The 27,859-nt window shown below is 44.9% G+C and overlaps 1 protein-coding gene across 1 annotated transcript in view; it reads left to right on the forward strand.

Annotated features, from left to right (window-relative positions):
- SEPTIN8 (septin 8) overlaps positions 1 to 27,859 on the forward strand; it is a 95,921-nt gene that overhangs the window by 56,600 nt on the left and 11,462 nt on the right. Inside the window, exons 3-5 of the mRNA XM_075344574.1 lie at positions 2,779 to 2,974; positions 13,287 to 13,473; positions 26,953 to 27,114. Coding sequence (XP_075200689.1) covers positions 2,779 to 2,974; positions 13,287 to 13,473; positions 26,953 to 27,114 — 545 coding nt within the window. The remainder of the gene's footprint in view (positions 1 to 2,778; positions 2,975 to 13,286; positions 13,474 to 26,952; positions 27,115 to 27,859) is intronic.

A 27,859-nucleotide genomic window follows, 5' to 3' on the forward strand; every position in this document is an offset into this window, starting at 1 on the left:
ACGCAGCCGGCAAGCCTTCCAGGAAGTCCGGCGGATTTTGATGTGGGTGGAAGCCACGGCCTCCACCATATCCGCAGTTCACATCCCAGGCGTGGAAAACTGGGAAGCAGATTATCTCAGTCGCCAGGGCATGGACGCAGGGGAATGGTCCCTTCACCCGGACGTGTTTCAGGAGATCTGTTGCCGCTGGGGGGTGCCGGACGTCGACCTCATGGCGTCCCGGCACAACAACAAGGTACCAATGTTCATGGCACGGTCTCAAGATCCCAGAGCTCTGGCGGCAGACGCCTTAGTTCAGGATTGGTCGCAGTTTCAGCTCCCTTATGTGTTTCCTCCGCTGGCACTGTTGCCCAGAGTGTTACGCAAGATCAGGGCCGACTGCAGCCGCGTCATCCTCGTCGCTCCAGACTGGCCGAGGCGGTCGTGGTACCCGGATCTGTGGCATCTCACGGTCGGCCAACCGTGGGCACTACCAGACCGACCAGACTTGCTATCTCAAGGGCCGTTTTTCCATCTGAATTCTGCGGCCCTCAACCTGACTGTGTGGCCATTGAGTCCTGGATCCTAGCGTGTTCAGGGTTATCTCAAGACGTCATTGCCACTATGAGACAAGCTAGGAAACCAACGTCCGCTAAAATCTACCACAGGACGTGGAAAATTTTCCTGTCGTGGTGTTCTGCTCAGGGTATTTCTCCCTGGCCTTTTGCCTTGCCCACTTTTCTGTCCTTCCTTCAATCTGGACTGGAAAAGGGTTTGTCACTCGGCTCTCTTAAGGGACAAGTCTCAGCGCTCTGTGTTTTTCCAGAAGCGCCTAGCCAGACTTCCACAGGTACGCACGTTCCTGCAGGGGGTTTGTCACATCGTCCCTCCTTACAAGCGGCCGTTAGAACCCTGGGATCTGAACAGGGTGCTGATGGTTCTTCAGAAACCACCATTCGAGCCAATGAGGGATATTTCTCTCTCACGACTTTCGCAGAAAGTGGTTTTTCTAGTAGCAGTCACTTCACTTCGGAGAGTGTCTGAGCTAGCAGCGCTTTCATGCAAAACCCCTTTCCTGGTGTTTCACCAGGACAAGGTGGTTCTACGTCCGGTTCCGGAATTTCTCTCTAAGGTGGTATCCCCCTTTCATCTCAATCAGGATATTTCCTTACCTTCTTTTTGTCCTCATCCAGTTCACCAATGTGAAAAGGATTTGCACTTGTTAGATCTGGTGAGAGCACTCAGAATCTACATTTCTCGTACGGCGCCCCTGCGCCGCTCGGATGCACTCTTTGTCCTTGTCGCTGGCCAGCGTAAAGGGTCACAGGCTTCCAAATCAACCCTGGCTCGGTGGATCAAGGAGCCAATTATCGAAGCTTACCGTTCGGCTGGGCTTCCGGTTCCCTTAGGGCTGAAGGCCCATTCTACCAGAGCCGTGGGCGCGTCCTGGGCTTTGAGGCACCAGGCTACAGCTCAGCAGGTGTGTCAGGCGGCTACCTGGTCGAGTCTGCACACTTTCACGAAGCACTATCAAGTGCATACCTATGCTTCGGCGGATGCCAGCCTAGGTAGACGAGTCCTTCAGGCGGCGGTTGCCCACCTGTAGGAAGAGGCCGTTTTACGGCTCTCTTACGAGGTATTATTTTACCCACCCAGGGACTGCTTTTGGACGTCCCAATTGTCTGGGTCTCCCAATAGAGCGACAAAGAAGAAGGGAATTTTGTTTACTTACCGTAAATTCCTTTTTCTTCTAGCTCTAATTGGGAGACCCAGCACCCGCCCCTGTTTTTTTGTATATACATGTTGTTCATGTTGAATGGTTTCAGTTCTCCGATATTCCTTCGGATTGAAGTTACTTTAAACCAGTTTATAATTCTTTTTCCTCCTTCTTGCTTTTGCACCAAACTGAGGAGCCCGTGGGAGCACGGGGGGTGTATAGGCAGAAGGGGAGGGGCTTAACACTTTTGAGTGTAATACTTTGTGCGGCCTCCGGAGGCATAGCCTATACAATCCAATTTTCTGGGTCTCCCAATTAGAGCTAGAAGAAAAGGAATTTACGGTAAGTAAACAAAATTCCCTTCTTTTAAACTGCTAAAAATAAAAGTTGCAGAATGCACATTTTCTTCTATGAACACATAACTGGGCTGTATCTGTTCTAAACTAATCCATTTTTTACATTATTTTGTCTCTGCCTCAAAACGGGACCCACGAATGGCATATGAGAACAGTAGTGTGCACATAGCCTGACACGAGCAGGCAAGTCACTTCTGTAGCCGACGTCCAAGAAGAGTGGTTCTGGCAGAAGCGGTGTATGACCAATCTGTTTAGTCATTGTGTATGTATAATGTCCTGTTCTATATGGGGTGTTTAGGAAAACCTGTACTGCTCCATACAAGTGTAAGCAAATGTCTGCCTGCATTGCTTTCTAGATATCTCCTTAGACTGGTCCACGTACGAAGACTGCGACAGTTTGGTCATAAAATATATTCCCTTTAGTTACCCAGTACTAGCTTTACATTATGTATTACCTACAGTAAGCTATGCAGAGCCCTGAGTCAGCACATAGTCATGCCCAATAAGTGGTTTACAATAGCAAATCTTACTATTTTTCACTTACTTGCAATACATTGCAGTTATTTTATTTTTTTTTACCCTTTTGAAAGCAGTAAGTTCATTGAAGGCCATTCCCTAATATTTTTGCTAAATCCCACCGTGTGGTGAGCTTCCACGTATTATTCCCTGGTGTCAGAGCTTTCATGTGAGCGCTCCATTAATGCGATGGTCTGATTTCTTGTCTAGGTGAAACTGGTATTGGAAAGTCTACATTAATGAACACTCTTTTTAACACCACATTTGAAACTGAAGAGGCCAGCCATTATGAGAATGGAGTGCGACTAAGACCCCGAACATATGAGCTTCAAGAGAGCAATGTGCACCTGAAACTGACAATTGTGGACACTGTCGGATTTGGAGACCAGATCAACAAAGATGACAGGCAAGCATTACCACGTGCTAGAGTTGTTCTGTTTGTTGTGTGGGTAAGATTCTTGGGTAGTGCCACAATCGCACCTTGTAACCCATCCCCTGCGGTCTGTCAGCTCTCTTCTGAGCGCTCGTGATTGCGGCACTACCCCATTAATGGCAGAGGCTTTCCACATAACGTATGGCTCATGTGGCAGTAAGAGAAACCAGTGCGTTAAAGGGGGTTATCTGTTATGTACAAGAACCTGCACCTATCTTGAGAACACTGTCAAGGCTATTTCTGTAAATCCTATAGATGAAACAGGAGAGAGCCGAGCATATGTCAAGTTACCTTTCTCATGTACTCTGGTACTACCAGCCATCTTGAAGACAGGATGGGGTCAGAAGACCCCAGTGCTAAAATAGATGCTGGTACCACCTATGGAATCCAGACCTGTCAAACACTAGCACCTATCCAGATCATATGTCTTCAGCGTCTGAGATGGGACTCCCATATGGTACCTATAGAAACTGATGAGATTGCAGAGGAGGAGTCTTTTCTTTGCTGTATTGAAAGAGGCAGTCTGTGGACCACCCCAAACTACACTGATGTGCCATTACTTGCTTTTATTACATAAAGACCCTGGCAATTTGACTCAGCCTGGTTGCCAAGCATATAGTCGGACATCCTGGTCTAAAAAAATAAGTTTTCCAGAATACCCATGGCAACAAGACTGTCAGACATGACATGGTTGATTAGTTCCTGCTGGATGGGCACTACTGCCAACTCCCCATCCCAGGCTTTCACGTGGACATTTTCAATAAACTGAAAGTAACATAGATTTGTGAAGGAGCACACAAAGCACAGACTTCGATAGCCTGAGGGCACATTGATGCCGGACAGTGGGACGATTGCTGGGGCCCACAGCATTGCCTAGAACCGTGGAGGCAGTGGCACAAGTTTCGTCTGCTCCTACATCTTTTTTTCTTAACACTGCATCACATCCAATTATTGATTTTATTTTTTTTTTATGGGATCTGCATCATGGCTCTTCTGGTGATCAGTAACTATAAAAAGGAAAGGCTCTGCATCACCGATCGATAGGAAAATGTTTTTTTTTAGATAAAGTGGAAGGAACTCCAGCACACTATTCACCCCCACAAAAAGACAATTCAAAAAATCATGCAAAGATCTGTTTTATTGATCAAAAAAAGTTTTTTGTAGCAGGAAGAGGTATATATGCAATGTGTCACATTGCAGGGGTTACACAGGCAGGGGTTACACAGGCAGCAGCGGCATAGTGGTGTGCTTTAACCGACATCCGGTCCACTCTGTGGCACAGCACATATATTCCGTGCTGCATTAGGCTAAGTTCACACTTCCGTTATTTTGAATCAGTCACAATCAGTTGTGTGACTAATGCAACAGATGCGTTGCAGATAGTGGCACAACTGATGTGACAGATGCTGCAAAACAAAGATTCTTTTTTTTTTTTTTTCTTTTTTACTGTTTAACCGGCGGCTTTTTTGAGCGATCAGCTGATCGGCCGGCGCCCAGGTGATCAGCTGATCATTCACAGCCAGGCGAACAGCTGATCGTTGCCAGCCACCGGGCGAACAGCTGTCACAAAAGCCGGGCGAACAGCTGTCACAAAAGCCGGGCGATCAGCTGATCGCTCAGAAAAGCCAGCCTTTGTGAGAAATCAGCTGATAGCCCGGCGGTCGGCTTTTCTGAGCAATGAGCACTCAGAAAAGTCGGCCGCCGGGTGATCAGCTGATCGTTCACAGCCGGGCGAACAGCTGATCGTTCACAGGCGGCTGCTGGGCGAACAACTGATTGTTCAGGTCGCTGGAACTGCATTTACAGTGGATCATGGTTTGTTTTTTTTTTTTTTACTGTGCGCATGCTCACAGTAAAAAAGCGATCCGCTGCACAAAAAAGTTACAATCAGCATTGCTCCTGCCTGACGGTCAGTCAATAAATGACTGATCGTCAGCCGGCGGATGTAACGCAAGGCCATCAGACACAATCCGTCGCTAATAGAAGTCTAAGGGGGAAAAACGGATTCCTGCAAAATATTTTGCAGGATACCGTAATTCCTCAAGGCGACGGATTGTGACTGATGCAAAACACAAGTGTGAACATAGCCTGAGAGTGACTCAAGGAATACCTCACTGCATAATATACCTCTTCCTGTTTATAAAGACAATTAAAACAATTGCGTTTAAGGCTGCTTTCACACCTCCGGTTTTTGCTATGCGGCACAATCCGGCACTTTGCAAGAAAAACGCAACCGTTATTTTTTTTGCTGCTGGTTGCGTTTTTCCTGCATAGACTTTAATTAGTGCCGCATTGTGCCGCATGGCCTTGCGTTCGGTCCGGTTTTTGCCGCGTGCGGCAGATTTAGCCGTTGCGGTGGCTGGATGGAACGTTGCCTGGCACGTTTTTTTGTGCGTCAAAAAAACCCGCATCCGGCTGATGCGGCGCTTTTCTCAATACATCCCTATGGATGCCGGATGCGGCAAAAACCGCATCCGGCCGCCGCATGCAGTTTTTGCCACTACGCATGCTCAGTAGCATGCCGCAAGCGGCAAAAACCGGACGGGCCGCATGTAAAAAACTTATGCAAAGGATGCAGTGTTTTCACCGCATCCGTTGCATAGGTTTCACAGCCGGATTGAGCCGCACTGCTCAAACCGGATGTGTGAAAGCAGCCTAACAGGGTTTTCCAGTTTGCCCTGCTGACAATTTGGAAGACATAGCACTGGATATGGAATAGAGCCTAGCAGATACCCAATGCCAATAGTGATGATCTAAGAACATATTCATGAACACAAAATTATACCGTCTTCACAGCCATAACAGGGGCACGCTTGGTAACAAATCGATCATTACATAAGTAGCGACCCACACGTGATTGAAGATAATTACACATGATTTGATATAGTCCAGTCTGACGAAGGCCCAAGGGCCTAAACATTTGCTTGGAGTGGACAACTTCATATATATCACCTGCTACAAAAACATTTTTTTTTATCAATAGAACAGATCATTGTGATGATTTTTTGAATTGTCTCTTTTTGTGGGGGTGAATAGTGTGCCGGAGTTCCTTCCACTTCTGGTGATCACCATGTCGTAGAAACAGTCTCTGAAACATGCATAATAAACCTATAGATGACTGTGGAACAATCCTTATGATCAGCAGCATGGATTAATGTAACGGCCCAGTTGCATGAGGTCAGCCAAATGTTCATGGATACCCTGCAGGGGGATTACAGCTGATGGAGCAAGCCTTATGGTGCCACAATATTATGGCACAATGGCGTAGTAATAATAATAATAATAATCTTTATTTCTATAGCGCCAACATATTCCGCAGCGCTTTACAATTCAGGAGGAACATATACATATCATATACATAGACATATACAGACAAGTAACAATTATAGAGGATACAGTATTTAAAAGGAAAAATGGCAACCCTGCTCGTGAGAGCTTACAATCTACAATGAGATGGGGGGAGGGGCAAGGTACAAGTGTTTATTTAAAATGACAATCCAGCCAGCTCATGGGGGATAGATGATGGCTTCCTGGACCAGTTGGCCAGAGCCTTGAGATGCATTTGGGTGCCATGGAGTTTGACGTGGGGTTATGTTCTGAGAAGTTGTAGAGGGATTAGGTGAAATTAGTTTGGCTAGGGAGTGTGATAGGCCACCCTAAAAAGATGTGTTTTTAGGGAGCGTCTGAAGCTGATTAAGTTGTGATTTGTCCTAACTTCTTGGGGTAGAGCGTTCCAGAGGTTTGGTGCAGCTCGGAAGAAGTCTTGGATTCGGGAGTGGGAGGTTCGAATTAGTGTGGATGTTAGTCGAAAGTTTGGAGAGCGTAGAGAACGGGTGGGATGATAGACAGAGAGGAGGGTGGAGATGTAGGAGGGTGCTGCACTGTGGAGAGCTTTGTGGGTGAGAACAAGGAGTTTGAATTGGATCCTGTGATATATGGGCAGCCAGTGCAATGACTGGCACAGAGCAGAGTACAGACTTATTATGGGACTGGAAGGTTTGCTTTAGGTTACATTCACACACACAATTTTTTCCATTGTATTTTATAGTCTACATACAAGTTGGTTTATAGTTTTGGGGATTTTTTTATTCTAATGCCATTTTTTTCCATATGTTTCTCTATGGGATTTCTGAAATTTGTGTACACAACGTAAAAGCCACTTACTAGCGTCTTTGGTAGCAGGCACCATTTTATACACTCAAAAATCAGTGCTTTGCTGGGTGACTTTATATAAGATGTGACTAATCTTCACAGGTAAAGAAGAAAAAAGGTGGTACTCACCAAATAGAAATCTTCATTTATTCAGACAAAATGGGACAAGCAGAGGGGGATGCGGGGGCCATCAGACGGCAGTAGCCGTTTCGCACTCATGGGTGTTTCGTTTGGTCCAGACTCACTCTGGACCCGACAAGGTGCCCGCGAGCACGAAACGGCCGACGTCATCTGATGGCCCCCGCATCCCCCTCTGCTTGTCCCATTTTGTCTGGATAAATGAAGATTTCCATTTGGTGATTGTCACTATATTTTTTTTTTTTTTTGCTTTTGAAGATTGATTGTTTTTTGTCCCTGGAGGTGGTGTCTTTTGTCCCTGGAGGTGGTGTCTTTTGTCCCTGGAGGTGGTGTCTTTTGTCCCTGGAGGTGGTGTCTTTTGTCCCTGGAGGTGGTGTCTTTTGTCCCTGGAGGTGATGTTTTTTTGTCCCTGGAGGTGATGTTTTTTTGCCCTGGAGGTGTTGCACCGCTGTTTTTGGTCTGGTCTCCTTACTGGCTTTCTTGCTGTGCCGCATGATGTTGCGTGTATAGTGGAGTTACGTGTGTGGATTCTGGTGCCAGACATTCTCTGCTTCTTATGGACATTTGCCTAAGATGTGACTATCTAATTATAGAGTGCTCTTTTCTGATGTTTTCCTCCATGGTGGGTTTATACATAGGATCAAAATCATGCATTGCTCACAGGAGGGTTTTAACATCAGCATTTTTTTAATCCCTTAAGATTTAATGGGTGCCTGCCCTGCTTGATTCAGAGGCCGGCTGGTCCATCCTGCTTGATTTCAGAGGCCGGCTGGTCCATCCTGCTTGATTTCAGAGGCCGGCTGGTCCATCCTGCTTGATTTCAGAGGCCGGCTGGTCCATCCTGCTTGATTTCAGAGGCCGGCTGGTCCATCCTGCTTGATTTCAGAGGCCGGCTGGTCCATCCTGCTTGATTTCAGAGGCCGGCTGGTCCATCCTGCTTGATTTCAGAGGCCGGCTGGTCCATCCTGCTTGATTTCAGAGGCCGGCTGGTCCATCCTGCTTGATTTCAGAGGCCGGCTGGTCCATCCTGCTTGATTTCAGAGGCCGGCTGGTCCATCCTGCTTGATTTCAGAGGCCGGCTGGTCCATCCTGCTTGATTTCAGAGGCCGGCTGGTCCATCCTGCTTGATTTCAGAGGCCGGCTGGTCCATCCTGCTTGATTTCAGAGGCCGGCTGGTCCATCCTGCTTGATTTCAGAGGCCGGCTGGTCCATCCTGCTTGATTTCAGAGGCCGGCTGGTCCATCCTGCTTGATTTCAGAGGCCGGCTGGTCCATCCTGCTTGATTTCAGAGGCCGGCTGGTCCATCCTGCTTGATTTCAGAGGCCGGCTGGTCCATCCTGCTTGATTTCAGAGGCCGGCTGGTCCATCCTGCTTGATTTCAGAGGCCGGCTGGTCCATCCTGCTTGATTTCAGAGGCCGGCTGGTCCATCCTGCTTGATTTCAGAGGCCGGCTGGTCCATCCTGCTTGATTTCAGAGGCCGGCTGGTCCATCCTGCTTGATTTCAGAGGCCGGTTCCTGCATTACACACACGTGTATTACTTTTTCAGAGAAAAGCAGTCTAATATTGGGGGGGGGGTGAAAGGCAGGTCTCTTTTGGATTTTCTGCACCTGCTTCGTTAGACCGATGGGTCTTCCTGTACACACACGGGGCTGGACCTGAGCGGGTGGGGATACACCTCTGACTAGTCCAGTTTTTGTAACGATGGAGCCGGTCTGATTCAGAATTATGTTACCATTTCCCGCAAAAAATCTAGTAAATAATCTCTTGAGTCTTTTGTTATAATTAATCTGACCATTATGGCAGTTTCCCTATTTCTGATACCCCCCCTTTGGGCAGGTCCTACGGTTCTGCTGCAGGCCTTTGAGAGGGGGCGAATGAGCACAAGCCTTCACAGATAACGGCTCGGTGTTACCGCAAGCTCTTGCACTCATTGGCCTTCACAGGTGGGCCTGACTTTTGGTGGCATGCCCCATCTGCACCATGTGACCCTACCCTGACATTACTCGATGTAGAATATCTGTTCTTCTCGACATTGGAACATTATATGGCAATTCAGTGAAGATCACTAAAGTAATACGTCATGACTTTGGACTCTGTTTCTTCATGCAGACTTCATAATGTATGTGTAGCAAACCAGGTGACTCCATACACTGCTATATCTCCTGCTGCTGGCGTAGCCTATAATTAAGGAGCATCCTTTTCAGAAGTACATGATCATTTGACAGCAGCTGCATAAATCATAGATCCCCTCTGTATCATGCACTTTCCAGTAACTCTTGGCATTGGTGAGAAGTCTGTGGTTTTCCCTTTTATTAATAACTGAGTGCGCACACACACATATAATCCTGCTGTCAAGCTGACGTGACAGCGCCGGGAGGCAAAGTGTAGACAATGTTGTGAGCACAGCATTTACTGTGAATTAGGCCTATCGGTTGTAGAGCGTGCTCACCGCCTCCACTTTCCTCTAAGCAGGAGTTCTATGTACAAGAGGCGTTTACTGGAGACCTTCACAACCAGATGTAGGGAAGTGCTTTAGTGTACATGAAGTTGCGTACTTGATGTTACAGCACCAATATCTGTGATGTGATCTTATGAGATGGCCATCCATGGATTGACATTGATGTGCATGGAGCAGCCGCTCTTTCGAACATCCCTATACCTGATAGGAGTCAGCCCCCCCGGGTTATGTAATCACAAAAGCAGAACGGTGCTCATTAGATCACCGGTATGTTAATGCAGCATAAATTTAAGCCGCATGTTCGTTTTAGCTATTTTATTATTTTTAATCATCAGGATTATATGAGACTATTAAAAGGAATCTGTCTCTCTGGTTTTCTACCCCTGTCTGAGAGCAGCATGATGTAGGGACAGATATCCTGATTCCAGTGATGTACTGTGTTTCCACAAAAATAAGACCTGGTTTTGCATTAACTTTTTAGTCCAAAAAAATGGGCTAGGGCTAATTTCAGGGGATGTCATATTTTCTCATGAACTACAATCCACGTTTACTCTTGCACAAAAAACCCCAAAAATTTGAGGACATCTAATCCTGTCATCACATTCTGGCACATTTTCTCATCTGACCGGCTAGTCTCGTGGTGCAGAATCAGGCCTTTATTTGTGGGTACCCTGCTTTCCATGATGGAGAGTCCTGCTGAATTCTTTACCTTTTTTACCTGCTTAGACTCTTATTTTATTTTTTTTTAATGGAACTACAACTAGGGCTTATTTATAGAGTAGGGCTTATATTTTAAGCATACTGAAAATCCCAAAAATCCTACTACTTATATGTGGGGTAGGTCTTAATTGGCTGCTTGCTGTAGCTTTTCTAAAAATCGTTACATTATCTCCTTCACATCAACCAGTTCTCTAAGGCCTCTTTCACATCAGTTTTTTGCCATCGATCGCAATCCGTCGGTTTTTGAGAAAAACGGCTCCAGCGCTGGATTAGCTGTATTAGTGACGGATTGCGACGGATGGCCTCATGTTACATCAGTTTTTGCGAAAATGTTTGTCTGGCCAACAGAGCCGACATCCACCGTAACGTTTTTTTTTTTTTGTCTGCTTCGAAAAAACGGACAGCGGCGGATCTGTCTCCATTCATCGCTTGTTATAATGGAAGCCTATCAGCGCAGGATCCATCGCAATCCGTCAAATGACAGATTCCGGCGACTGATCTGTCTTTTTGTAACAGAGCATGTTCAGATGTGTAAATTCCATTCTTTGCCGTGGAAAAATGTGGTACGAGGGATCCTTTTTTAAACAAAAACTGATGTGTGAAAGAGGCCTAAATTGTTGAGCTCTGTATAACCCTGCCTACTACTGACTCATTGGTTTCTGTGTACACGGTGTATAGGCAGGAGGCTTCCGAACAGTGAAGGGGCAGAGATAAACAGAGTTCATGACTATAGATTATATGGCAGCACGTTTACTAGTCTTCTAGTGATGTGATAAAAGTGGTGTTTTTTGTTTATCGAATGTACAGCAACAGCCCAGTAAGTGATACATTGCTAGAATCGGGGTTTGTCTCTACATCATTGATTAGGTGGCAAAACAGAACAGTTTCCTTTTGTGTGGTTAAAATAGGAGTCACCTGTAATGTGTATTGCTATTCCCATCCGATTGTGGTCTCCTGTGTGACTAGCGGTTTGCAGCAGGTCGTGCGCTAGGATCCCAGGCAAACTGCTTATTTTGGGGGGAAGCCATTGCCAGACAAGCATTTCCTTTCACATCAATGACCACTTTTGTATTACAAGGCTCAAATTGCCAGATTGGAAGATGCTCCTGCAGCACTTAAGAATGTAATATTTTCCAAAAATATTCCACCACAAGCCATTTTAATAATTATTCAGAGTGCGATGGGGGCCATATCATGGATAAGAATCTAACATGCAGCAGGTGGTGACATCATTGAGACTTGTTGGCTTGCTTTTATGTAAAGCATACCTCTGTGAGTACGTGTCTCGCCAGAGGCTCAACAGTAACAGTGATGGATGCAGCCAGGAGAGGACATAGGGGGTCTGGTCTCCAAGGCTTCTGTATGACGCCACAGGAGCTTGGCAGCAGAGGCTTCCAGCCATAGTGTTACCCCCACAGCCAGGCCACCTGCTTTTCTGGCTACTTCTCACTCTGTCACGTTTCCAATTGCACTTTCAGTAGAGTTATTCTTTGACCAATATATATTTCAGTACATTTTTTTTTTTTAATTAACATGTTAGTGAAGTTACGAGTAAAGGGTGCAGATTTCTGCTACAGAACTATAGATGGTAATGGCTCAGTGGTGGCACGGCTTAAGGCTTCCTTATCTGGGCTGTGGGCCCTTGTTGTGAGCAGTGGGTGTCCAAGTTACCATATATTCATCACTTAAGGGAGTAGGTGACATTGTTACTTTCATATCATTTATTCTGTTCTTTAACCTAAAGGTGGTGTCACACACAGCGACAACGACAACAACGTCGCTGCTACGTCACCATTTTCTGTGACGTTGCAGTGACGTCCCGTCGCTGTCGCTGTGTGTGACATCCAGCAACGAGCTGGCCCCTGCTGTGAGGTCGCCGCTCGTTGCTGAATGTCCAGCTTCATTTTTTGGTCGTCGCTCTCCCGCTGTGACGCACAGATCGCTGTGTGTGACAGCGAGAGAGCGACGAAATGAAGCGTGCAGGGAGCAGGAGCCGGCATCTGGCAGCTGCGGTAAGCTGTAACCAAGGTAAACATCGGGTAACCAAGGTGGTTACCCGATATTTACCTTCGTTACCAGCCTCCGCCGCTCTCACGCTGCCAGCGCCAGCTCCTGCTCTGTGCACATGTAGCTGCAGTACACATCGGGTAATTAACCCGATGTGTACTGTAGCTAGGAGAGCAGGAAGCCAGCGCTCAGTGTGCGCGGCTCCCTGCTCTCTGCACATGTAGCTGCAGTACACATCGTGTAATTAACCCTATGTGTACTGTAGCTAGGAGAGCAGGGAGCCAGCGCTCAGTGTGCGCGGCTCCCTGCTCTCTGCACATGTTGCAGAATAGCGACGCGTCTCGTTATGATCGCTGCTTCGGCTGCTGTTTGACAGCTAAGCAGCGATCATAACAGCGACGGTCGCTGCTACGTCACAGAAAATGGTGACGTAACAGCGACGTCGTCGCTGTCGTTCAGTGTGACCCCAGCTTTAGTTAGAACCATGATAACTGCAGTTGGTCTCTGTGCGTTGTGTGAAGCTTTCATCTGTCATCACCACTGTCTTCATTGAAAGCACAGCCTTGGCTGAACCCGTCCACAAGTGTGCCCCGCTCACTCCCATCACGCCTATGGAGGCGCTCCGACTGACTGCTCCTGGTCAGGAGACACAAGTGGCTTTGTCCAGCCGTGGAGAACAATCTGTCTCACTCCACCTCTTCAGACTTGTGGCTGGTATTGTGCCAAATGACAACCGCTCCTCTAATACAGTAATTCTATCACTCTGTGATGGTAGAGTAACCACCATTTACATGTTATTTTTGTGCAGTTACAGGTCAGTCGTTGACTACATTGATACTCAGTTTGAGAATTATCTACAAGAAGAACTGAAAATCCGACGTTCCCTTTTCAACTTCCATGACTCAAGGATACACGTCTGCCTATACTTTATCACCCCAACCGGTCACTCCCTGAAGTCCCTAGATCTGGTGACCATGAAGAAGCTGGACAGTAAGGTACAATCCAAACATTAGACACCTTACATTTAGCCTTATTTCCTTATTTATTTTTAATTTCTAACTCAAGTTCTTACTTTTGCTTAACAACGTAAATATTATGTTTTAAAAAGAGGAAGCTTTCCTGAAGGCTGCAGCATCCCTGCGACAATAACTGAGACGGTGGAATGTATAGTATATGTTTTGAAATGTGGTGCTCAAAATATTTGTGGAAATGTCTGAAGTAAAATAGCTGATTCGCCCTTCACTGACGTCATTGTTTAGCTATATTTCTAGCAGATTGTTTTGTTTTTTTTATTCGATATACTTTATAGTCAAAGTTCAGATTACATGATCAAAGCCATGTTAAAGCTATATTACAGAGTTTGTAAGTAATACCCCGACTATTGGATAGGGTCTAAAAACTGATCAACAATGGTGTGACCCATGTATATAAAAATTCGGGCTCTGTGGTGCCCATTCTGAATGTGGAGGGGTCGAGCATACATATCTGGCTGACCGGAATGCCAAGTACAGTGTGTGGCTATCTCCTGCAGTGCCATAGGCACCGACGTGTGTGCTTAGGGAGATGTAAACACATCTTCCCAGGAATCCTAATGCTTCATCTCCCATAGAACTGTGTATGTATGTATGTATGTATGTGTGTGTGTGTGTGTGTGTGTGTGTGTGTGTGTGTGTGTGTGTGTGTGTGTGTGTAATAAATAAATAAATAAATAAATATATAGATAGATATATATATATATATATATATATATATATATATATATATATATATATATATATATATATATATATATATATATATAATATTATTTATATTTTATCTCCATTGGTGTGTGGGTGAAATGACAGAGAAATGCTGATGTGAGAACTGATCCCATTGTTCTGTTCCTAGACTCAAGTTCAGAAAATATGTAGAATGTAGTTCCTCTGTATCCCACTGTAGACACCAGACCGGGGGACCACTTTGTCACCAGTTGTGTCTGTAACCACCAGTGTTTGCCTGGGCTGTGTTCACATATTAATGTAATCAGTTTTCTCCCAATCTCTCATGCACAAATGGACACTGGACAAGCATGCTTTTCTGAAATAGGGTAGTGGGGATAATCTGCTGCCAGAAACCACCAAAATTGGCTTATCTCCCTGGAAAAGAAAGGATCAGGCATGTTAGAAGCGGGGGAACCCCGTATACTCTAAATGGTTAACTGCGCTCAGCGGACGTTCAGCTAATGTGCATGGGCAGTATAAGAGCAGGATAAATTGGTTACAAGGCCATATACTATAGACCCCGTATGCTCTAAATGGTTAACCGCGATCAGCGGACGTTCAGCTAATGTGCATGCGCAGTATAAGAGCAGGATAACTTGGTTACAAGGCCATATACTATAGACCCCGTATACTCTAAATGGTTAACTGCGCTCAGCGGACGTTCAGCTAATGTGCATGGGCAGTATAAGAGCAGGATAAATTGGTTACAAGGCCATATACTATAGACCCCGTATGCTCTAAATGGTTAACCGCGATCAGCGGACGTTCAGCTAATGTGCATGGGCAGTATAAGAGCAGGATAACTTGGTTACAAGGCCATATACTATAGACCCCGTATGCTCTAAATGGTTAACCGCGATCAGCGGACGTTCAGCTAATGTGCATGCGCAGTATAAGAGCAGGATAACTTGGTTACAAGGCCATATACTATAGCCATTATTAATAACTGAAGATTGATAAATGTTTCTTCTTAATGTTTGGACTAAGTGTCAATGCTGCTGTGAATGGCTAGTGAATGTTCCTCGTGACCACCCACACCTCACTTCTGATGTTGCATTTGGAAGTTAAAAAGACATTATTAGCTCGTTAATAGATAATGTTTCATTAGTTCAATGTCCCATAATGTTGGACAGAAGTCATTGCAACCTAAGGCTTTAAAGTGGATCGGTCACTGTTTTTCACAACTCCACCTGCATTAGTAAGTAAATATCTTATCCCTGATGAGACTGAACAGCTTGTAAGGAACAGTGGGGAGGGACACTGAGGAGCTGTCAGTCACGCTGGGTTGAGACAGAGAAACTTTCGTCAAGTATTCTAAGCCATTCTTGCTTGGATTTGAAAGGTTAGTACACTAGCCTCATTAGGTTTAATCATTTATGTAGTTTGTATTGTGAAATCTGCTGACAGATCCACTTTAGACCAGTTTTTTGTTTCTTTTTTTAAAGATAGTTATTTATTCTTCTGTGACTATAGAAAAAGAACTTAAATGGAACACCATTTCCCTGAGGTTCTGCTACAGTGGAACCTTGGTTTAAGAGTAACTTGGTTTGAGAGCGTTTTGCAAGACAAGCAAAGCTTTTTTCAAATGTGTAACTTGGTTTAAGAGCAATGCTTTACAAGAAGAGCAAATCCTTACCGTGCACACTTCCGGTTCTGGCCTTTCACCGCGCTCTGACATGCACTGGAGGTAACTTTCTGTACATATGTGCTGTATAACATTGTACAGTACAGTATATACTATATAGCATGTCTATCAATTTGCATTTGTGGATACAGTATTTGATAACCAGTACAGCACATTGCTTGCACTGTACCTCTCTCACACAATTCTATTGTAAGCTAAAGTGCAAAGTAATTTGTTTTGTTTTTACTGTACAGTATTTTGTATTAGTGTACAGTAATTTTATATTATAGTCCTTTTTTTATTACTGTAATTTTGTATAAATACAGTAAATATTTTTGGGTTGTGGAACAAATTGTCTGTCTCAATTATATCCTACGGGAAAATGTGCTTGTTATAAGAGTAACTCTGTTTAAGAGCGCACTCCCGGAACCAATTATGCTCGGAATCCAAGGTTTCACTGTACTTAGAAACCTCATAAGGTATGTCAGGTAAAGATGATCTTTCACCAAATTTTTCATGTTCAACACACATTATAATAGTGGCTCCAGAATGGAATAAAAACTTTAGTTTTTTTTTTTATTTTGCTTCTCCAAGTCTTGTTTCTCTCGCACCCATTCAAGTCTATGGTGCGAGAGAAAAATCGCACTGCACTCGCAGTACACCAGTGTACCGCGAGTGCAGGGCGAGAATGGCAAAAGCCAGCTACGGAGGAGAGAGGGAGATAAATTCCTCTCCTCCGCAGCGCCTGCCGGCCCCTCCTCAGTGCCGGCCCGCCCTCCGCAGCTGAGGGACCTCAGTTGCAGGGACACTCGCAGGTACGCTCCTGCTATGTTGCCAGCGTGAGCAGAGTTTCATGCGAGGATCGCAGTAGTCCCCGTGTGGCCCCGGCCTTAGTTTAATAATCCATCAGAAAACCGTGCATATAGAAAAAGAAGAAACGTCAGTTTTTCACTTGTTTCTGCTTGAAGAAAACCCTCCAAGCTTGAGCACTCAAAGGACCAGAAAAAAACACCACATACACAAAACATCCTCAATTGCACAAGAAAAAAAAGTTGTTTTTTTTGTTTTTTTTAAAGTGGCTTCTGAATGTTGATTAATTCAGCCACAAAGATCATTGGCGCACCACAGAAACTTCTATCTACTGATTAGTGTGGGAGGCACCCTGGTTTTAGAGGAGGAAAATAGGAAAATAAAACTTTAAGCAAAAAAATGTGGTCATGAGACACTTATGGGGCGAGGATCTGCTGCTGACACTGTTATGGGGGTAATGTCCCCAAATTCTCTACTAAGGTACCCCATCCTGGTAATGATCCTCTTGCCTTGTATATGATCCTGCTATAAACCCCCATCCTGCTCATATACCAGCATCCTGCTCATATACCAGCATCCTGCTCATATTCCCCATCCTGTTCATATACCCCCATCCTATTGATATACCCCCCATCCATCCTGCTCATATACCCCCATCCTATTGATATACCCCCATCCTATTGATATACCCCCCATCCATCCTGCTCATATTCCCCCATCCATCCTGTTCATTTACCCCCATCCTGTTCATATAACCCCATCCTGTTCATATACCCCCATCCTGTTCATATACCCCCATCCTGTTCATATACCCCCATCCTGTTCATATACCCCCCATCCATCCTGCTCATATACTCCCATCCTGCTATATGTTCCCATCGTGCTCATATACCATCCTGGTATATGGCCTGTATCCTATAGCACAGAGAAAAAAAAATAAACGTTTATACTTTTCCTCATTCCCTGCAGCACCGATCATCTTAATCTCTGCGCCACTGACCTGTGTGTGTGGAGCCATTCCCCTGCAGCATCGCAATGTCTTCCTGTCTGTGCCAATCAGCTGATCAGCACAGATCAGCTGACCGGCACAGACAGGAAGACATCGTGTGCTGCAGGGGGACGGCTCCACACACTGGGACGGGTGAGTACACTGATTCACTGCACCCCGCGCTGATGATGGTGATGATGACGACGACGTTGTCGCGCGGGGCAGTGAATACAGCCGCACATGATCACTCCAGGCTGTAATTGCCAGGGGTGATCATGCGGACCGGCTCTTTACTATGCGTGCGTCCCCGCTCTTCCTCCCGCCCACCTGTCAGCGCCGACTTGAGAAATGGGCGGGAGGATGGGCGTGCATGTGTAATGAGTGGGCCCACGTGGTCACAGCAGGCTGCTACAGCCTGCTCGTGCCCCCGATGACCCGCTCCACCGCAGCACCCTCATTCCCGGGCGCAGCCCTATAGTCAGACCATAAGACGCACCCCCAACTTTCCCCCAACATTTGGGGGGAAAAAAGTGCGTCTTATGGTCCAAAAAATACGGTATAGGCACAAGCTCACCATTACTCAGAGCAGCTTGCAGTCAATAGCTCACTATTATAGGACATAGACAATGGATTAACTGTTGGTCAAACCTGCTGATTTGTGCGGGATTGGCTGTCCATCCAGCCTGTATCGGAAACTGTCCAGGGGAAAAACAATTTGAGCATGTTGAATTTTGCGGTCAATGGTTTTGTCCGAGGTGTCTGGTTGTGATCTGGGCCAATTTGTGTTCAGAGCCACAAACATATTGGGGTGAGGAGGTGGCTAGTGGAAGCATGCATAAGATAAACAGAGAGCTTGTCTTGTGGAAGAAAGAATGATGCATTGTTGCTTTATTTAGCAGCTGGCAGGGGGTGGATTCCTCTTGTCCCCTTATAAACCACTCCTTATTACACATGAATGCCCCCCCTCCTGTGCTGATGGGAGCGCTGCAATTATTACTGTGGGGACAATGGAACACTAGCAGCGTTGGTTCATAATTTAATACTCTACAATAAATTAACCCCAGATAACATTGTAGGAAGCTATATTAGGATTAAGCAAATCTAAATTACACATGAATGACATTGTGATAAACCGTATAATATTGATGCACACAAATCCATTAAGTAACTATAGAAAATCACCACTGCAAACCACTATTATCAGCCACTGCCACGTAATAGCTGCAGGTATTCAGAGAATAGAGCAAATTTCTCCCACTTACAAAACTTTATCCAAGGATGCACTAAGCCTTGTATACTCAAAGAGCTGCAAGCAATACAAAGGTTCAGCAGGACGAAAAGAAGCTAGCTGCTTTCTACCTAAAAACCGCGCCACACCTGTGCTCTGGTGTGTGTGGGACTGCAACTAAGGGGTACTTTGCACACTACGACATTGCAAGCCGATGCTTGCGAAGCCGAGCGCGATAGTCCCCGCCCCCGTCGCAGCAGCGATATCTTGTGATCGCTGCCGTAGCGAACATTATCGCTACGGCAGCTTCACATGCACTCACCTGCCCTGCCCTGCGACGTCGCTCTGGCCGGCAAACCGCTTTGTGCGGCGTCACAGCGACGTCACACGGCAGGCGGCCAATAGAAGCGGAGGGGTGGAGATGAGCGGGACGTAAACATCCCGCCCACCTCCTTCCTTCCACATAGCCGGCGTGAGCCGCGGTGACGCAGGTAAGCTGATGTTCCTCGCTCCTGCGGCTTCTCACACAGCGATGTGTGCAGCCGCAGGGGAACGAGGAACAACATCGTACGGTCGCTGCCGTCCAATTATGAAAATGTCGGACACTACACCGATGAGACGATAACGACGCTTTTGCGCTCGTTAATCGTATCAAAAACACTTTACACACTACGATATCGACAGCGATGCCGGATGTGCGTCACTTTCGATTTGACCCCACCGACATCGCAGCTGTGGTGTCGTAGTGTGCAAAGTACCCCTAAGCCTCAAGCCCTTCAACAAGTAGGCCCCCTTTTCTAAGACCATGTAAGAGGGTGCCCAGGTGTGTACATATATATATATATATATATATATATATATATATATATATATATATATATATATATATATATATATATATATATATATATATATATATATATATATATATATATATATATATATATATATATATATATATATATATATATATATATATATATATATATATATATAATTACATATCTATACATATCGTGGTAATGATCTCTGAAAGGTGTTAAGTGATTGGGGGGAAAAAGGAATCCTCCAGTTTGTTCTATATCACCAGTGCGCCTGTTGGCTTCTAGATTTTAGCTTCATGTATCATTTTTTTGAAACCTTTTCATTATAAGTTGTTTCTGCTCATCCTTGATAACCTCTCGCAATCGTCCTGAACTCTTGTGTTAGAATGTGAAGATATTGTCTGTCTAATCACATCACATTGTCTGCACATGACTAACCCATTGCAGTACAGACCCATCCGCTAGGCCAGCAGCTGATATTTAATAAGCCTCGAATTTTTTCTTTTTTTTTCTTTCTTTTAATCTTTGTGCGGGCAAACATTTAAAGGGGTTTTTGGGAACTACTGCTGACGGTAAGATGCGGAAATACCTGAAATCTAAAGAGTATAAAAAACACAAACACATTCCCTCATTACCAATTTATTAACCCCGACAAACCCTCCATGTCCGGCGTACTCCACGGACCTCCAGCGTCGCTTCCAGCATGAAGGTGACAGGAGCTGCAGAAGACACCGCCGCTCCGGTCACCTCCAAGCAGCAACTGAGGTGAGTAGCGCGATCTGCTGAGCTGTCACTGAGGTTACCCGCTGTCACTGGATCCAGCGGTGACAGCGGGTAACCTCAGTGACACCTCAGCTGCTGATCGCGCTACTCACCTCAGTTGCTGCTTGGAAGTGACCGGAGCGGCGGTGTCTTCTGCAGCTCCTGTCACCTTCATGCTGGAAGCGACGCTGGAGGTCCGTGGAGTACGCCGGACATGGAGGGTTTGTCGGGGTTTGTCGGGGTTAATAAATTGGTAATGAGGGAATGTGTTTGTGTTTTTTATTTCCAATAAAGGATTTTTTCATGTGTGTGTGTTTATTTACTGTAACTTACAGATTAATCATGGAGGGTGTCTCATAGACGCCTGACATGATTAATCTAGGACTTATTGGCAGCTATGGGCTGCCAATAACTCCTTATTACCCCGATTTTGCCAACGCACCAGGGTAAATCGGGAAGAGCCGGGTACAGTCCCAGAACTGTCGCATATAATGTATGCGGCAATTCTGGGCGGCTGTTGGCTGATATTGTTAGGGTGGGGGGCTCCCCATAACTGAGAATACCAGCCTTCAGCCGTATGGCTTTATCTGGCTGGTATTAAAATTGGGGGGGACCGCACGCCATTTTTTTAAATTTATTTATTTATTTCACTGCACAGTATAGACCCGCCCACCGGCTGCTGTGATTGGGTGCAGTGAGACACCTGTCACTCAGCGTGGGGGCGTGTCTCACTGCAACCAATCATAGGCGCCTGTGGGCGGGGAAAGCAGGGAATACGAGATTCTTTAATGAGCGGCCGGCTTTTTCAAAATAGTAAAAGCCGCCGGAGCAGTGAGAAAGCTGTGCAGCGCCGCACCGGGGGAACGGTGAGTATGAGAGAGGGGTGGAAACTGACCGACAGACTGTGAGAGAGGGACAGAGATAGTGACGGACCGACAGAGAGAGAATAGAGACCGAGAGGGAGAGACCGACTGACAGGGAATAGTGATTGACAGACATTGGGAGACATCGCTTGTTTCCAGTGTTTTAGGAAACATGCGAGAAATGTATTTAGAAAATCGGATGTCACTAGGATGGTGTGAATGCCGTCCCGTGACATCCGATTTTTTACACGCTCCCATAGACTTGCATTGCAGAAACTCGCAGTAGAAACTCGCAAAAAAGCACCATTTTTTTTCTCGGTCCGATTTGGACTGAGAAAAAAATCGCAGATGAGAGCTGAATCATTCACTAACATGTGTCCGATTCCAATGCGAGATTTTCTCGCATTGCTCTACTGCGAGAAACTCGCAAGTGAGAAGCAGCCCTAAGACTTAAATAAAAAAAAAAAGGTATTTTCCCATCCTTGGGCTGCACACACGTATTTTGGACCATGATGAACCTAGTCGCATGTATCCTGACCCAAACTCTACATCTTCATAGGCATATGAGACTTGCGTTTTGGTCAGAAGATCTGAGGCAAGTCCGTGCTAAAAAAAATAAAACCGAGATATGTGAATCCAGTCTTGGGATATGAGATGGTAAGCTCTTCAGGCCTCCTTTCAATGTGCAGAAAAGTCTTAAGTATGACTCACCTATATATTGAATTGAGGGACAGAGAGAATAACGTTTCAACCAGTTAGGTCTTGTTCACAAAGTTGCTAGAAAAGTATACAATGTGTTCAAAAAGGATATACACAATATTTACAGGACTTTTACAAAATTACCTATACATAAAACAAACATTCAATATTGATTCAGCTGGTAAGGGAGAAGAAATTCAACAGTATATTATACTGAGCCCAGTCCACAGAAAATGGGTTTAGAATTATGAGAAAATGAAAAAATATCCTGTAGACAGAGAGAGATAGATATATCTATATGTGTGTGTGTATATGTGTATATATATATATATATATATATATATATATTTTTTATTTTTTTTTGTAAACTAGCATTGGATATTCCAGTGACTTAAAGGAGAAGTATTATCTCCCAAATTCAACATGCTATAAACAATGGGGATGCAGTGTGATCCAGGCTGTCCTCTTTGTGTGCATATAGATACATTGTGAAATTAGCATTTTTTTGTACAAATATATGGATTCAAAAGGACAAATCATTATGTACAATATGCACACAATAGTTACCGTATTTTTCGGACTATAAGACGCACCCTGGTTTTAGAGGAGGAAAATGAAACTTTAAGCAAAAAAATGTGGTCATGACACACTGTTATGGGGCGAGGATCTGCTGCTGACACTGTTATGAGGGTAATGTCCCCAAATTCTCTACTAAGGTGCCCCATCCTGGTAATGATCCTCCTGCCTTGTATATGATCCTGCTCATATACCCCCATCCTGCTCATATACCCCTATCCTGCTCATATACCAGCATCCTGTTCATATACCCCCATCCTGTTCATATACCCCCCATCCATCCTGCTCATATTCCCCCATCCATCCTGCTCATATACTTCCATCCTGTTCATATGCCCCCCATCCATCCTGCTCATATATTCCCATCCTGTCTATATACCCCCATCCTGTCCATATACCCCCATCCTGTTCATATACCCCCCATCCATCCTGCTCATATACTCCCATCCTGCTATATGCCCCCATCGTGCTCATATACCAGCCTGGTATATGGCCTGTATCCTATAGCACAGAGAAAAAAAAATAAACGTTTATACTCACCTTTTCCTCACTCCCTCAGCACCGATCATCTTCCCCTCTGCGCCGCTGACCTGTGTGTGTGGAGCCGTCCCCCTGCAGCATTGCGATGTCTTCCTGTCTGTGCCGATCAGCTGATCAGCACAGACAGGAAGACATCGTGTGCAGCAGGGGGACGGCTCCACACACGGGGATGGGTGAGTGTACTGATTCATTGCTCCCCGCGCTGATGATGACGCGCGGGGAGCAGTGAATACAGCCGCACATGATCACTCCAGGCTGTAATTGCCAGGGGTGATCATGCGGGCCAGCTATTTACTATGCGCGCGTCCCCGCTCGTCCTCCCGCCCACCTGTCAGTGCCGGCTTCTGCACTGAGAGATGGGCGGGAGGATGGGCGTGCATATGTAATGAGCGGGCCCACGTGGTCACAGCAGGCTGCTACAGCCTGCTCGTGCCCCCGAAGACCCGCTCCACCGCAGCATCCTCATTCCCGGCCGCAGCCCTATAGTCAGACCATAAGACGCACCCCCAACTTTCCCCCAACATTTGGGGGGGAAAGTGCGTCTTATGGTCCGAAAAATACGGTAACTATTGATAATACAGAGTCAGAGACCGACATGCTGACCACATACAGGCACATTGTTCAAGCATTGAATGTAAAACTGCTATTATGGTTAGGTTTATGGCAGGACCATGCCATAGAATAATATAGTAAAATAGGTTTTATAAAGAGATCTGTTGGAGTACCATTCTAATCTGTAAGAATCTTGCTATCAAGGAAAGCTATTTCAATGTTATGTTTAAGGGAGAAGGTTAATTTTGATCTTACAGAATTAATTTGGAAGAACTTCGCTAGATTGCACAGACTGCTTTCCCAAATGAAAAAAACAAATGAAATCAATATACCGATGTCAGTAGATGGTGTGGCCTAGGTTGATGTAAACATACAACTATTCAAAGGTGTTCAAATAGAGGTTAGCATAAGATGGTGCTACATTAGCCCCCATTGCGGTTCCACATGTCTGCACATAAGTCGTCCCCGAATAAAAAAAAAAAAACACATTTCTTTCAACACCATATTCAATAATTCCAAACACAATTGTATCGAATTCCGAACCATGTTAGATTGATTTAGCGTTCCTGATACTGCCTCTAGTCCCTTTTCATGGGTGATGGAGATGTATAAACCGCTCACATCCACGGTGATTAACAAGCTTTCCATTAGAACAGTATGTAGCTCATGTACTTAGATTAAAAAAAAAAAAAAACTCCAGTAGCTAATACTGTATATATGACCACGTCCTTTTGGTGAAGAGAGTTGAGATATTTTTTTTTTTCTAGATAAATTGATAAAGGCGATAACGTGGAATTAGTTGCGGCAACTGTTGGGTGGGCCGGTGGTGGGTTTTGTAAAGACTTGTGGATCTTGGGCAAAACAGTGCTGTATCGGGGTGAGGATTTGTCAAAAAGTCAGTTTTCTTGTCTTAAGTATTATTCTGCAGGTAGGTTGTCAGTGATCAGTATCTTTTCTTGAATGGTAGGAGTAGGGTCTCTCAATATCTTTTTATATGTGGTGCAATCGGATAACTGTCACTGTACCTCATTTAGATACTGTGTTCGGTTGCTGACGACTGTCACCCCACCTTTGACAGCCGGTTTAACTCTGATGTCCATATTCTCTTTTATAGAATTCAAAGTCTGTTTTTCTCCAGTTGAAAAATTGTGTGGGGAAAAAAGCAAACAAAATAATTTGCTGTTAATGTATACGTGACCCAATATCCCACTCTAGTAGGTTTGAGTGTCAAGTAGCGTGGTACGTACAAGGTGGTGTGAATGTACTAGTATTACGTAGGCCCAACTTCTCAATAGAGATAAATGGCTGGGAGTTTCCACCAATTGTGGTAACTCATAACTCAATGCCCCTTGTGAAAAAGAGGAAAGTGAGTTTAGTCTAATGTTCCTATAGAAATGCTGTAAGTCTTCCGCTAATTGGAAAGAATCCGAATGATGGGTAGGGCAGAAAGACAGTCCTTTGTTGAAAACAGTTCTTTCGGAGACAAAGTGTAATCGGTAATATTAACTGCTAGATTAGAAACCTTACTTATGACCGGGTTGTCATTTTGTCTGGTGGCTCGGTGTTAAGACCTCCTAGTACGTGGTTTCCCTTGCAACCTTTGAGGGGAAAAAAAACGAGCATTAGCCTTGTCCTGTACTGGCATCACTTCCTGAAGGAGTCTTGTCGATGTCCACCAGATTTGTGACAATATGATTTTGCATGGCTCATTCCATCGGTGGACTCTATTTCAGTATGTATCTCTCTGAAATTTGCCATTTTTTTTTCTCCTGTAGAGTTTTCTGATGTTCTTCTAGGATGGTGTCCGTACAAGTTTTTAGGTTGCTCAATTCAGTGGAGGTCAGACTAGTTGCCAACTGAAATGTTATGGCGTTAATGTTTTCTTTGATCTTTAACTGCTTGTTGTAAATGATCAACTGTAAGTATAATAGTATCCAACAAGCACTTATTTTTTATTATTATTTATTATTATAGCACCATCAATTACATGGCGCTTTACATGTGAAAGGGGTGTACATAATAGGGACAAGTACAATAATTATAAACAATACAAGACACAGGTACAGGAGGATTGAGGTCCCTGCCTGCGAGGGCTCACAGTCTACCAGGGATAGGTGAGGATACAGTAGGTGAGGGTAGAGTTGATAGAGCAACGCACAATCAGACTGAGGGTTACGGCAGGCTGTAGGCTTGTCGGAAGAGGTGGGTCTTCAGGTTCCTTTTGAAGCATGTCAAGGTAGGCGAGAGTCTGGTGTGTTGAGGCAGAGCATTCCAGAGTATGGGGGAGGCACGGGAGAAATCTTGGATGCGATGGTGGGAAGAGGAGATGAGGGGAGTACAGAAGGAGGTCTTGTGAGGATCGAAGGTTACGTGCAAGTAAGTACTGGGAGACTAGGTCAGAGATGTAGGGACTTATTTAAGATCTTATGAAACGCGTTGCAGTATTTTTCGTTCTCAGCGCACAGTTTTGGGCACAGATGACATCTCGAGACTTTTGGTATCCCCTTCTGTCGGTGATACTCTGCCAAAGTTATGCAATGCAAATTGTATATCAGTTTTCGTTGTTCCTTCTCCAAATCTCTTGTTCTCAATTTCCTTGTGGGAACCCATTAGCATTCAGAGGATGCAGTTACAAGGGATAATATACTGTTGCTTGCGTCTTCATCATATGCAGAAGTGTCAGTCAAAATCAGTATATTTGGTGCTAGTTAGCAACTTTGTAACCTAACTTGTCGAAGCCTTATTCTATCTGTCGCCTAATTCACTATATATGTGATTCATGCTTACCGTTAAAGACTTCTTTCTGCATTGTGAAATAAGAGTGTGCAGTGATTCTCAGTGGGCTACTATAGAGGTTATCTACAACCTGCTAACTGGCACCCCGACTTTATATACTGTGTGCATGACAAATACTGCCGTTTAAGCTCTTAAAGCCTGACAGCTCAGACTGAACAGTTAGCACTGTGACTTTGCAGTGCTGGGGTCCTCTGTTCAAATCCCACCAAGGATAACATGGGAAAGGAGTTTATATGTTCTCCCCGTGTTTGTGTGGGTTTCCTCCAGGTCCTCTGGTTTCCTCCCACTCCTATTGATAGGGAATTTAGATTGTGAGCCCCAATGGAGATGATGATGATGATGTTTGTAAAGGGTTGTGCAATATTTTCTATACATCGTATAGAACAAACTTTGTGGCATTGTTTCAAAATATCTTCAAAAAACTATTAACAATCCTATTTGTTTTCCAGGTTAATATAATTCCGATAATCGCTAAAGCAGACACCATTTCCAAAAGTGAGCTCCACAAGTTCAAGATGAAAATCATGAGCGAGTTGGTCAGCAATGGAGTCCAGATCTACCAGTTTCCAACCGATGATGATGCTGTTGCAGAGATTAACTCTGTGATGAACGTAAGTAATCATATTGAGAAAAACAGCCCGTAGGTGAACAGTGCATGTGTCATAATAGCATATGTCTTAATACTGGGATTTCATGTCCACCAAGTGACATTTTTATTTTACAGATCTGCATCCCCCAATAATGCAGAGTTTTCTCGTGATCTTAAAAGGTTTTGCATTTACACCTCTGAGGTGACCTTTCTTGTACAATGTGTATGAAGTTACAGGGAGTCTCTGGGCTCAACTTAAATTTGTGCAGTACCTCCTATTTTTCTGCAGATTGGCGAATCCTTATAGCGTGCAACATGCACACAATCAGGAGTCTACTCAATTGTCAATTCTAGTGGTCACTGAATAGCTGAAATGCAATTTACATATTGGTGATCACATACCAATTTGCAATTGTTACCGGCTTCCCTCAATGTTCTCACCCCCACACTACCCTATTTCCACCTCTCATCTCGTCCGTTCCCGCCCCCTCCCGTCCCATCGCCTTCCCTATCAATCTGTGTGCATAAACCTTTTTTTTTTTGCATGGGATGGAACAAAAGTGCCATTGCTATTTTTATAGGGCATTAATTATTTCTAGTGAGGGCACTTACAGGTTTAGGGGCAGAATACTTTGCCCTTGGCGGAACTGGCATTTCAGCTAGGTCACTGGCCACTATGGCCAGTAAAATTTTTTACAGGCTTATTCATTGTTTAATCATATATTTAAAGGGACCCTGTCACCAGATTTGGTGACTATAAGCTGTGG

This window comes from Anomaloglossus baeobatrachus, chromosome 4, assembly GCF_048569485.1.
Source record: "Anomaloglossus baeobatrachus isolate aAnoBae1 chromosome 4, aAnoBae1.hap1, whole genome shotgun sequence".
Taxonomy (NCBI): Eukaryota; Metazoa; Chordata; class Amphibia; order Anura; family Aromobatidae; genus Anomaloglossus; species Anomaloglossus baeobatrachus.